This window comes from Vicia villosa, linkage group LG7 (assembly GCF_029867415.1).
Source record: "Vicia villosa cultivar HV-30 ecotype Madison, WI linkage group LG7, Vvil1.0, whole genome shotgun sequence".
Lineage (NCBI taxonomy): Eukaryota > Viridiplantae > Streptophyta > Magnoliopsida > Fabales > Fabaceae > Vicia > Vicia villosa.
In genome coordinates, this window is record NC_081186.1 from 95,873,781 (window position 1) to 95,887,889 (window position 14,109).

General features: G+C 33.9%; 1 protein-coding gene across 2 annotated transcripts; it reads right to left on the reverse strand.

Annotated features, from left to right (window-relative positions):
• Positions 1-5,082: 5,082 nt before the first annotated feature.
• LOC131616005 (receptor-like protein EIX1) lies at positions 5,083-9,242 on the reverse strand. Of its 2 annotated transcripts, XM_058887215.1 has the most exons (3): positions 7,868-9,242; positions 5,847-7,801; positions 5,083-5,469 (listed from the first exon to the last, which is right to left on the reverse strand). In XM_058887215.1, the coding sequence occupies exons 1-3, from the start codon at positions 9,114-9,116 to the stop codon at positions 5,455-5,457; spliced, it is 3,219 nt and encodes a 1,072-aa protein (XP_058743198.1). In that variant the 5' UTR covers positions 9,117-9,242; the 3' UTR covers positions 5,083-5,454. The 2 variants fall into 2 exon arrangements, with proteins under 2 accessions (XP_058743198.1, XP_058743197.1); XM_058887214.1 differs by having other exon boundaries at positions 5,084-5,469; positions 5,847-9,241.
• Between the last annotated feature and the right edge of the window lie 4,867 nt (positions 9,243-14,109).

Here is a 14,109-nt window from a genome sequence, read left to right on the forward strand (position 1 = left end):
CAACATTTCTATGTCTTTATCCTCTTCAAAATCGTAGTTATTCTTCCTTGCGAATGGCATCTCTATTCTTCCGGCGGCCAAACTTTGTTAGTATACCTATGACTACAAAGGCCTTCTCTTAGAGTAAGTCCCATTGCTCTCACTGAAGCCCTTTGAAACAAAACCCTCTTGTTTAGAAGCATAAAGTTCCACCTTAAGTGCATCCAGCTTCTTATGTTGTTCCCTAAATAACACATAATCAAACAGTATACACAAAAGAAGTTAAGAAGCATACAAACACTATATCGAATCATCAAAAAAATCAAACGGCAATCACTATTTTTCTGTCAATTCCTGTAACATGTAAATTTAACTCACCTTCAGGCTATGATCTTCAATGTATCATCCACTGATATAGCAGATTTTCCCTAGAATGAAAATCTCTCGGTTAATTAAGCCAAAACAAAAACTAGAAAGGCATGTCCAAGTCCTATTAAGTCAAACCTGCGCGCGTGTGAGTGCCCCTCACAGAGTGATCTCGATAAATCCAGCAAAGATGGAACCTCAATGGTTGCGCCCAAAATCACCTGAAATAAATATTTAAAAGAAAAACAAATTTTTTTTGAACTACTTAGTTTCTTTATAATTATTATAACTAATAATATCAATAAATGTTCGACAAACAACAAACAAGATATCAGAGGTCAAATATTACGACAAGCTAGCCAGCCAAAACAAAAGCCTCCACGCCACTGCCAAAATTACATTGAAATAAATATTTACAAACGAAATATTATAGAAAATCAATTCTCCTACAAGTCCACAAGCAAAATTCATGCCATTAAAGCTTGCACAGTGTGGTTGCTCCTACAAAGGTTCTCAATTATATCAAAGGATAAACGTACTACCGAAGTACTATACTATCTCAACTTCATATATGGCTGCATTTCTTGGAGCACTGCATGTGAGTATAGTGTACAACGATATAAGTCAATTATGAAAGTAAACTACAACTTAGAAAGGCATGTCCAAGTCCTATTAAGTCAAACCATTGAGCATGCACACAACTAGATACCTCTAAAGTCTGCTTAGTCAAATCCAGCAAAGTTGTTGACTTTAACTATCTACATCTTAGCAATCCGACTGACCAAGAGTGACTACCACGATTCAAAAAGCTGACATGACATAATATGGTTGCGCATAATATATCAAGTAGCAGGACCTATATTATAGACTATAACGTTAAACTGAAATCACTGAATCTACTACCAACATGGTGCTAACCATTCATAAACAGTGCTATAAGTTTTTAAAACTGAAATCACTGAATCTACTACCAACATGGTGCTAACCTTTCATAAACAGTGCTATAAGTTTTTAAAACTGAAATCACTGAATCTACTACCAACATGGTGCTAACCTTTCATAAACAGTGCTATAAGTTTTTAAAACTGAAATAAAAAAGACTGTGTGACTACATACCTGAAAATTAATAAAATCTACAAGAGTATTGCAACCAAAGATCCGCACTTCATCTGCTCGAGTTTTCTCAAAAAGAGTCCGAATTATCCCAAATAAACTACTGGCAAATAGTGGTCTGCAGATTCAGAAGCATTTATTTTGAATATTATTTCTCAGTCAATGAAATGTAGCATCTAACAACTGGAAACCAAATTAAACAAAACTGTATTGTATAACACTCAAGTCACTGCGTATAGGAGAACCATTATAAAAAAACAAGGAGAGCTAATTGGTAATGCTTGAGCCGGGCTTGGAGTAGAAACATTATATTGAAAATAAGTTCTATACATCTATACAAAATCGTGTTACACAAAGGGTTTCTCATTGTATTATAGTAAGATTACTCATCCAGAGTAAATTTATCATATCAGTATTTAGACATAGTCTGATACACCCAACATGAATGTGTTACCATTCTTTTAATGGAAGTTATTACATCTGCTTCTTACATGACGACAACAATTTTCTGTATATGCACAAGATAACTTTCACTGAACCAAAGCTTTCATTACGCAAATCCTTGTAACATCTTTGCTCCAAGTTCTCTGCAATCTGCCAATGTAAAACACCACATAAACTCAGCACATGTAAGAGATCGAATTCAATCTGGCAAGATATTTCACTGACTTTGAGGTTTTATCAAATTGTAATTTTTTTTCAAATAAAGGTAACATTTTACACAATCATTGACTATATCCCTTAACAGGGAAGACTTTTGTTGTTGTTATATTTTGCTATACCCGACAAGGATATTATAGCCATGTATTGAGCAGAAGATATAAGCATTGCCTGATTCTAGATAAATTATCCAAAGGTAGTTCATTGACCTTGGAAGTATCTCCCAAACCCGCATGTAGTATTAAACAAGAGAATACATGACAGGGTATTATAGGATCAACTCATCAATCATGTAGCCAACCCATCTAGTAGAAAAAGGCTTGAGTGATGTAATTGTTGTAGTCTTAAATAAGATTTCAAACAAAAGTTTTTGATAATTTAAATTTTAAGAAACTAACCATTTGATTCCATTGGTTGACAACGACAAGAGGAAATTATTCCGTCATGGGATTCCTTGACCTGGCCAGCTATTTGGGAGGAATAACGACATACATGTGCCATGGAACTATCTGAAATGCACAAAGCAACATAACCTGAACTGCATTTGTAAGATTCTGAATATGAACTGTCAGAAACTAAAGAACATTTGAAGTCTGAAGTTCCTGTCTATGTTATATTAGGCCTTTTGCATGATGCAGATGATACAACGGGTGAAACTTCAGCTGGTATACCATTATCACCGTTATCAACAGGTGAAACTTCAGCAGGTATACCATTATCACCCTTATACATGATTTCCTGCCGATTACAAACCTAAAGGGAAAAATCAACAAAATGCTCAGGCCAATGTTGTTTCTCTTGATAATTCAACAAAATCCTCTTATGTATAATGTGTTTTTTATGAGCAAATAAATATAAAGGATATGATCAGCTTAATTCTATGTAGGATAAAAGTTACCAAATCCCCATTGCAAAAGGGAAAAAAATAAGATGAACTGCCAGAACACAAGTTCACTCACTTATTGGGACGATCATGAATGTCAACCTCTAAATTTAAGGTGATTTAAAACTCAAAATTTCAAGTAAACTTCAATACCAACCATGAGATGATGATGCAATCACCCGGTACTCTGTAATTGCATGTTGGGGTGATAGCGATGTAGAATTGTCAACTATAGTTATTCGATCAGATTTTCCGCTGTCAGCCACCACCTGAAACCGAATGAAGGGTCACAACATCATTATTCACAATCCGAGAAACAATTTATATTTCAATAAATCAATTATCATTTACTTTAGTACATGATGCTAATTAAGATTAAGTCTCTACGAGCTATTGTACATTGTAGCTGTAAGGCCTAAGCACTCATGTGATAGTGGAGAGTTCATTGCAATCGTTTTGTATATGAGGCCACATCTTATGGAAACTTAAACTTAGTTTTAAACTTATTCCCCTCATCCACAAGTAACATAAAGTACGAAGGAAACAAAGGCTAAAATAGGATTTACCAAGATAAAATACCAATTAGGTGTTTCAAATGTTAGACAGTTTAGATCTAAGACAAAATTAAGATCCATTGCAAAACTTTCTCATTTGTGAAGACACTATTATAAGTAACTACTTTATTTATTAGAGATGGATTGAAATATCTTGAAGGATTAGCCAAATGAACAATTCTAATAAACAGTGATGAAGCGTCAATATGGATACAACCTTACCCAGTGGAGCAGTAACCATCCCCCGTGAACGTCTAGGACATCCGAGCACCAGTGCCCAATACTTTCTTTGTAGGAATATCTTTTCTGTGCCAATCTATTTAAGACCAAACGGTAGCACGCGAGTTAAAAAATGAAATAAATATACCAATTACAGGTCTATGAGATCAGATTGCATATTTTGTAACAATTTGAATAATAATAAATATAAATATGAATAATGGACCCATAATCGATAAACCACGGAAACAGACCTTAGAAGCTCGAAGACCATGGCATAGAATAACAATATCTTTGGTTCAAACAAATAGAGGAAGAAGAATCTCGATTCAGAACTTCTACCGAACACTTGGTGAGCATATCGCTAAATGAAAAATTATGCATCAATTCTCCATCAATTAATCAATCACAGCTTGCAACAACAACAAATAACAACAAATAACAACACAACAATGAGTATGGTTGATTGAACGGAAACCGCAACGACAAGAGTGGAGCCGCAGTGTGCGTCTGTTTGAGGTATGGTGTGGAGGAGGATGGCCATGGCCACTGTATACGATATGAATTTATTCTGGAAGATGGAATAGAATCTTTCCTCAAAGGAGGTTGTTGAGCTTCATCGTTCCTGCACAATCAAATTAAGGAGTTTAGCACTGAAGCTAACTCGTGGCAAGGAGCATAACTCAAAGTTGGAATCTTATACGGAACCGCTATATCTCGAGAGGGTTCGGGGGTTTGAGTATCTAAGGAATGGAACAACGAAGGTGGTGACTGTGGTTCGGATAGTGTCGTAGAATAGGACGGTGGCGATGGTTTGAGAAATGATGGATTGGCGGTGGAATCAGACGCTGGTGGCGGTTCGGGTTGTGACGAGGTGATGGAATCAGAGGGTGGAGGTGTTTCGGGTTGTGAAGAATGATTCATGGTGGATGTGGAATTGGGATTTGAAACATTTGGAGTTGACATGGTGAAATTAAGAGCATAAAAATGGTGATTAGGGTTCAATGAAAGGAGAAAGAGAAATACAAATATTAACTTATACTATTTTACAAATAATTTTTTTTTACTTTTTCTATTTACGCCCGTTATTCAAAAAAAAGGAGTAATAAACGCTTGATTATAATATTTTTTTAATTTACACCCGTTTTTTAAAAATAGGGTGTCCATGGTTACTTGTCAAAACTAAAAATGAGACTTTATTTACGAATTTGCCATCTTGTGTCTTATTTACACCCGTTTTTAGTATAATGGGTGTAAATTTATAAATTGTATTGTCATTTTTGCACTAGTGTATATATCACATTATTTACTTATAATCAACTTTATTTCATTTCCTATTCAAACTTCCATGATCCATACTTCATAGTAATAGTTATGTCAAGAATCACAAACATAAAATGGTGATTCACAACAGTCATATTATTTTTTCAATAACTTTATTACAACAATATTGGAAAACAGAAGGACCAAGAGTGCAATCATTACAATATCTCAATAACAAGATTTTAAAACATGTATTTTTCTTTGACAATAACATTATTTGTCTCACAACATATATAACATGTATATGCTTCAGAAATTGGTGATGTAAATTACTAATACTTGACAAAGAACTCTGAATTCCTTTATTTTTCTGCTACCTTTCTTCAACAAAACCTCACGTGATTCTATTGGTGGTGCTTAGAAAAACTTTTCCTGTGGAAATTACAAAGTGATCAAAGAACATGCTTGAGTTTAAGTGAAATAAAATACTCATAGAAATCAATGAACCATGTGTCTGAGCAATATATAAGCTATTCATATCTCTTAAATATCATAGATTTTCAAATTTAAATTTTAAGGTAAAATACTGCTTGAAAAAATTTAACCATTTGTCTTATCAAAAAAAATTTTAACATTTATAATTTAGATGTAACAGAACGCTGTTGTAAGCTCAAACTTAACTTATTTAACAATAAGGCTATAAGAAAATTGTGATCATGATATTGACTTGTAGACCTAATTAACGTGTCAGGTAATTATGAAATGAAGCTATGTAAGCTAGTGTGAAAGAGGGAAAATGAAAGGGTTACCTGCAAACCTCCGAGCCACCTTTGAAATTTAATTCCATTCAGCACCATAAACACATACATTGTATCAACTATGTTGTTCAAGAACAAGACATATGTATGTCTCCAAGTCCTGATGAGAAACAAAGATCCCCACAGTCCCCAAAATCCTGTGATAAATCCCAATCCCACACTCAAATAAATTGGTTTTTTATCTTCTAGAGGACTACTTTCTTCATTTGTTTCTGGTTTCTGAGGTGTATCTTCTTCATCTCCTGGACAGTTTTTGTCAAGTGGTTTTCCACAAAGACCAACATTTCCTTCATAACTTGATGCATCGAAACTTTGTAATTGTGTGCCAATTGGAATTCTTCCAGAAAGATTGTTATAGGAAAGATTCAACATGGACAAACGATCAATTTGAGCTAGAGAAGGAGGAATTGGACCAAAGAAATGGTTTCTTGACAAGTCAAGAAATTCAAGTGATGTTAACCTTCCAATCTCTGAAGTAATTTCTCCGGTCAAATTGTTGTTTGATAAATTCAGTGACACCAATTCGATCAAGTTTCCTATTTCTTTTGGAATATCTCCCATCAATTGATTGCTTGAAAGATCAATACTCCTCAAAATAAGCTTATTATTCTTGAACAATCGTTCTTCACCTTTCCACATCAACACAGTAATCAAATCATAGCTGTTAGATTTCTGAACAATTCCAGGTCCACGTGAGAAATCTATGTATAAGCCTTCTTCTCTAGTTGAGGAAATCTTTTGAGTCATGGAAGAAAAATTCTTTATGCATTTGAAAATTTGTCCTGACAGGTTGTTTTCAGAGAGGTCCAACAACTGAATGTTTGTTAAGTAACAAAGACTCCGCGGAAGATTTCCATAAAATTGATTCCTTCGTAAGCTTAACATTTCCAATTGTTGTCCTAACCAATACGGAATTGGTCCGGAGAATCTATTATCTCCAACATCAAGCATGATCAGTCCTGTGCAATTTATCAAGGAGACAGGCAACTTCCCAGTGAAGGTATTGTTACGCAATATCAATACTGTAAGTGCAAGTAATGATCCCAATGAGGATGGTACTTCACCAGACAAAGTATTGTCACTAAAATCTAGAAATTCCAATGATTTCAAATGACTCCAACAATCATGGAGCTGCTTGGATAGTTGATTCTTTGATATATCCAATTGGCGCAATCTATCAATTGAATTGTTAGAACATAAAAATAAACGAGTATCGGAAAATTTGTTCTTGGACAGCCGTAGAAATGTTGCACTTCGCAAAAACAGGGGGATTGAACCTTCAAATTGATTTGAATCCATAAATACTTCACAACCTTCCGAAAATCTTATGGGCAAATTTGGAATTGTGCCAAACAGATTATTGTATGAAATATTCATGAAATTTAAATTTTTTGTTTGAGTCCAAAACCATACTGGAACTGCATCTGAAATTTTAGCATTAGAAATGTCTATCCGTTGAAGAAGTTTTTGACTCTGCAACCATTTTGGAAAACTAGGCCCTAACATACATGACCTTAGCTCAATGGTATTCAATTGAAAAGCTGGCACCCAATTTTCAGGAAATACGAGAGACAATGAGTTTTCATTCAAGTATAATTCCTTTAACATGGACATGTTTCCAAATTGGGAGTCTGTGATCACACCTTCCAAATCATTAAAATCCAAGTATAGACTTTCTAAATGATAGGGGAATGTTGAAATTTGTAGTATCCTCCTTAATGAATTGTTGGATAGGTCGAGAGTTCCTAAAGATGAGAACATTGACATGTCAGGTACCGTGCCAATAATTTGGTTGCTTTCCAAGTTTAATTCTTGCAGTGAATCTTTTGCACACCCAAAAGATAAATTATGAAGTATCACTGAAAGATCCTCACTCAGCTTGTTTCTTGACAGATCTAGCGACCTTAATGAACATAGGTTTCCAATTGATTTTGGAATTCCGCCTTCTAAAGAATTTGAATAAAATATCAAAGACTCCAATGATTTTGGAATTTCATCCGGAACCTTCCCACTTAACATATTGCTTGAAAGGTCGAGTGTTATTAGAGATGGGAATATTGAAAGATTAGGCAATGTTCCAGTAATTTGGTTGTAAAATAAACTCAAATGTTGCAGCGAGTATCTTGCACAACCAGACAATTTGTGTAGAATGGTTGAAATGTCTTCATTCAACTTGGTAATATCAAGATCCAATGACTGTAACGTACATATATGTCTAATAGATTCTGGAACTCCACCTTGTAGTTCATTATTCGACAAGTCGAGACGTTCAAGAGGGTTTTGTATGTTGCCAAAATCATATAGAATGGTGCCATTGAATTTGTTATCACTAAGATCAAGGTCAATTAAGTTAGAGGTGGCATTAAACACCCATTCAAATATTTTGGAGGAAGAGAAGGTATTGAATGAAAGGTCAAGGATTGTAAGAGAAGTAGAAAAATTGAATAGTGAATGGGACAGAGAATGTAGATAAAGATCTGAAAGAGCACAGGTAGATAGCTTTAATTCTTGTATTTTTGGAAGCTTGGCGATCGTTTGCATCCAGGCATGAGAAGAATTGAGATTGGGTATGGTACTCAAGTCAAGATGGGTTAAAAGAGTGAGATTAGAAAGCCACTGACCTCCAACGTGATTGTTCTTATCTTCGAATTTGAGTCCGAAATTGTATCCTAGATAAAGCTCTTGTAAACTTGAAAGGCCTCCAAGTTGGTGAGGAATGATTCCAACAAGACCGCTCCCTGAAAGATCAAGGTACTGCAAATGAGAGAGATTTCCAAGATGACGAGGGATTGTACCGTCCAGGAAATTGTCTGAAAGATCAAGGTGCTGCAAATGAGAGAGATTTCCAAGATGATGAGGGATTGTACCCTCCAGGAAATTGTGGGAAAGATCAAGGATTCTCAAGTTGGTTAAAGAACCAAACAATTCACGGAAAGTATTGAATAAAAACCGGTTCCCACTAATGTTGAAATATTTTAAATGTCTCAACTCCACCAAAGATGCGTTGATCTCGCCTGGAAAAGCACCAAAATGAGGAGGACTAAGATGAAAGATTTCAACATGTCCAGTTTGATTGTTACAGCGGATTCCTTCCCATGCACAGCAATCATCACTCTTACTGTCCCAACTAGGCAAAAAGAAAGTGTCGGCATCCAACGTCAGGCTTGCCTTCAATTGACGAAGAGCTTGTCTCTCATTCTCTAAGCAACCAACTGCTCCATTCACAACAAAGAGTACTGTAACTAACTTGAGAATACTCATTATCTTTTTTTTTTTTTCTCAGCCAAAGTAATGAAACTCAGCTTGTTATTATAATTACTTCTCACATTCAGAAACAAAAATGCGAGTGAAATGAAAAATAGACAAGAATAAGACAAAAATGGGAAGACTTGACAATATCAGTATGACTTGGAATACGCGGTGCTAATTGTTCTCATTTTGGTATGTGGTGCCAATTTTTTCTCTCATTGAAAAAACGCACAACGTGATCGCGATTGCATTAATAACGTTTGAAAATCAATTGTCATATTTTTATAAATTGTTTGCTAAACTATGTTTATTTTCTAAAATATTTATATAACAGTTTTGAAAACTAGTAACTGGTTTTCGCTTCGGGAAACACAGTTCAGAGCAAATATTGTGTGATGAATGTGACAAAGAAATGAAAGGATATAATTTATTATTTGTAAAATAAATATAAGAGTGAAAACTTATGTTAGCAATATGTGTCAAAATTTGGAAGATTAATCTCTAAGAAAAAGACTTGTGTTCCAGTTTTTTATTTTTATTTTAAAAGCACAACTTGGATGGCAGAATTCTTTTCAAATATTTAAATTAGACTTTACTCAAAATATAAATCAAAATAATTATAATTATTATAATGAAATTTAAATCAAACTGCTATGTTCGCATTCCTATATTTTCTTCCTTCAACTTTTTACTAAAGTAAATTATACATTCAAATTTCAATTTAATATAAATATTTTTTTATTTATATTATTTAATTAATACTAATACTCTAATAGCATCTCTCATGACAATATCTTGTATGCTTCACAAACCAAAAAATTAATAACACATTGTTATTTCTTTTCTTTCTTCTACACGGACTCTTGCTGTTAAAACATATATTATTAAATATCAATATTTTCTTCAGTCACATTTTGAAACATTTTTGGATTTTATAATTTGTTATCACTTTTTTTTGGTTTGGTCAAAGTTGGAATTTTATAATTTATTTTTTTATACATTAAATTATTTTCATTGATTTAGCAATTGACGTGTAAGGTGGTGTCATAAATGGTTTAATGATATGGGCGATTTGTTCGCCAAAAGCAGTTGATTCACTGACTTTATGAATTCCATATAGCCTCTTGCTACATGTAGCTTATGTTATTGGTCTTTGACCGATGTTGGTTGTGATACTTTCAATCAATTTCAAACTCTCAGTATATTACTTGGATAATAAAACTCCATCAGAAGATGCTTCTAACATGTATCTTTAAGATGACATAAGATCATTGTACAAAGTATTCAATTGTACAAAAATTGGATGCTCAACAGCTCCTTAAAATTTTTTCAAGCAACAAATAAAGATTCATCCTCCCTTCTCGAAATAAACTAATTTTGTTTCTCATTTTGACATTTTTTAACAAGGAGAAAATTACTTGGCTAAAAATCTTTAATCTAAATCATTTCATGTGGCTATGAAATTTGATTATGAGAAATTGAGCCAATTATTAGAACGACCCCTTATAGAGTAAGGAAACATTTTGAGCCTAATGTGTCATCAATTATTCCAGAGATTTTGAAATTGTTCGCAATTTCAAGGAATTACTTCAAATGTAGATTAGGATCATATGTCGCAACACTTGAGTATTGTTCAATAACTTGTATCACTTAGGCTTGAATTCAAACTGGGAGACAATGATGTCTTATCTTATGACACAGGTATTCATGGCATTAGGATTAAAAAAATTATAATCTATGACGTTTCTTGCTTGATAATTGGCAATGTTAATGGTATCTTGATTAGCCAACTTCTCTGTCAACTTGTTCAGCTTCTGAAACAGGGCTTCCTAACAAAGGATGAGTTTGTTGAGATCTCCTTAATATTAAATGTTCTTTCTGCACATTTTGTATTCCAGGGAAATCAATATGCACATGCAGGTTTTTTTATGCAACCTGTCATTTCACTAAAGGATAAAAACATATCAAATAAATTATATCACTATTTTAGATGAAAAATCAAAGGTTAATGACACAATCTCCGACAACAGCGACAAAGCTTATTGCTTAGTTATACGTGTGTAAATATACACCATTAAAAAACTCTTAAAGTTAATATTTTACATTTCAAATCGCATGTAAATTGAGTTTTTGGGTTCTCAAATGTTTAGTTATGATGAAAATATGTGAATAAATATGGGTGAAGGTGTTTGATACGAATTCTAGTATTGCCGGACATGTGATTACAAATCACACCGCAATTGCGGTCTGATGCGGATGCAGAGGCTACTGCATCAACAATATTGCGGCTGCAATTGCGGTTGCGGACCGCAATTTAAAACCATGGTGAGGAGCGTGTTCCCAAAATGTTAGTTTTAATGGTGTGAGGAGGAAAATGGTAATATCTTATGATGATTTTGAATTTCACAACTTGTGAATCATTTTTTAGCATAAAAAGTTAATAAGCATGGAAAGCTTGTTTACAACATCAACATCCACTCATTCTTATGTCAATGCTGTTTAAAAAAATTTCAAAAAGTTAAGTAACTTCTTCACTAAGGCATTGTAATGAAGATAGATAAATCCATGAACTACACAATGTGAAGGTGGAAAGAAGAATTTCACCTGAAAAACTAGCTCAGCTCGAAGTTTCAAGATGGTCGGTATGGAATATTGAAAAATGCAGGTTGCAATTTGATTGGCAGGTATACCTAAGAAGGTGAAGTGAGAGTTGATCTGGAGGTGAGCAAGCATTTCATGGAATTTGTTGCAAGAGATTTAATCCGGTATCCAAGTGGTTTGAGGCTCATCTCTAGTTCAAGTGTGTGAATCAATAACATCATAGTTTTCGAGCCTATGGTTCTGAATTATAATTTAGTAAATGGTGGTGCTCAACATCACTACATTGGGTTGTTTAGTGATTGTAAAGGGTCAATCTTAAGGAATCCAACAGGTCCATATGACTAACAAGAATAACAAGAATATAAAACATGTTTTTTTCTCTTTGACAATAACATTATTAATCTCACAACATATCTGACACAAAACTTTGAACCCTTTATTTCTGCTACCTTTCTTCAACAAAGTCGCACATGATTCTATTGGAGATGCTTAGAAAAACTTTTCCTGTTGTAATTACAAAGTCATTAAAGAACATGCTTGAACTTAAGAGAAATAAAATAATCATAGAAATAAATGAACTATATGTCTGAGCAACTTTAAAATAATATTAAAAGTAACACAATATATAAGTTATTAATCTTCCAACTACAATAATATATTTAAGATAAACTGATCGAAGGAAAAGGAAGTACCTGCAAAGCTCTAAGCCACCTTTGAAATTTAATTCCATTCAGCACCATAAACACATACATTGTGTCAACTATGTTGTTCAAGAACAAAACATATGTATGTCTCCAAGCTCTGATGAGAAACAATGATCCCCAAAGTCCCCAAAATCCTGTGATAAATCCCAATCCCACACTCAAATAAATTGGTTTTTTATCTTCTGGGCTACTTTCTTCATGTGGTTCTGGTTTTGGATGAGCAGCCTCTTCATCTCCTGGACATTTCCTGTCAAGTGGTTTCCCACAAAGATCAACATTTCCTTCATAACTTGATGAATCAAAACTTTGTAACTGCGTGCCAATTGGAATTCTCCCAGAAAGATTGTTATAGGAAAGATTCAACATGGACAAACGATCAATTTGGGCTAGAGAAAGAGGAATTGGACCAAATAAATGGTTTATTGACAAGTCAAGAAATTCAAGTGATGTTAGCCTTCCAATGTCTGAAGTAATTTCTCCGGTCAAATTGTTGTTTGACAAATTCAGTGACACCAATTCGATCAAGTTTCCTATTTCTTTTGGAATATCTCCCATCAATTGATTGCTTGAAAGATCAATACTCCTCAAAATAAGCTTATTATTCTTGAACAATCGTTCTTCACCTTTCCACATCAACACAGTAATCAAACCATAGGTGTTAGATATCTCAATAATTCCAGGTCCACTTGAGAATTCTATGTATGAGTCTTCTTCTGTAGTTGAGGAAATCTTTTGAGACATTGCAGAAAAATTCTTTATGCATTTGAAAATTTGTCCTGACAGGTTGTTTTCAGAGAGGTCTGTTAGAAATTGATATTTTTCTAACATATTACTTTTCTTGTTATGTCACATTACTTGTTTAGTCATTTTGCTTGTTATGTCACTTTGCTTGTCATGTCACTTTACTTGTCTTGTTTTTTATAATAATTAGATTCTTGCTTGTCAAGATAGTAAAGTAGACCAAATCTAATGATGTCTACTATTTAGTCTACTATTTAGAATAGTGTTGTTTTGGATTTTACTTCCACTACAACAAGTAAGTTCATTGCTTGATTCTATATATTTGTAGTATTTTCAACTTAATGAAATATATGAAAAAACAACATATCATCTTCCTTAAAAATAAAAATAAAAACAATCTTTATTATTTTGGAATTTCTATCCTTCTCTTCTCCACCACCTTCCATCACCCTCTATTTTTTCTTACATGGTATCTAGAGCTTCATTGATCTTAACGGGTCTGTGAGGAAAGAAAACCAACTTGATAAAATTCACAAAAACCTTTAAACACCATAAATGGCTTCCAACACTAGTTCTTTACCTCCACCTCCTATGTTTGTAGGAGAAAACTATCATTTGTGGGCTGCAAAAATGAAAGCTTATTTGAGAGCTCAAAGTTTATGGGATGTTGTGGAAAATGGAAGCAACCCACCACCTCTCCCAAATAACCCAACAGTTGCTCAAATAAAAAATCACAATGAGGAAGTGGCAAAAGAAGGAAGAGCACTAGCCATAATACATGCAGCACTAAATGATGATATATTTATCAAGATCTTGAATCTTGAGACTGCAAAAGAAGCTTGGGACAAGTTGAAGGAGGAGTTCCAAGGGAGTGAAAGAACAAAGAAGATGCAAGTGTTGAACTTAAGAAGGGAGTTTGAAGCACTAAAAATGAAAGAAACTGAAACTGTTAGAGAATT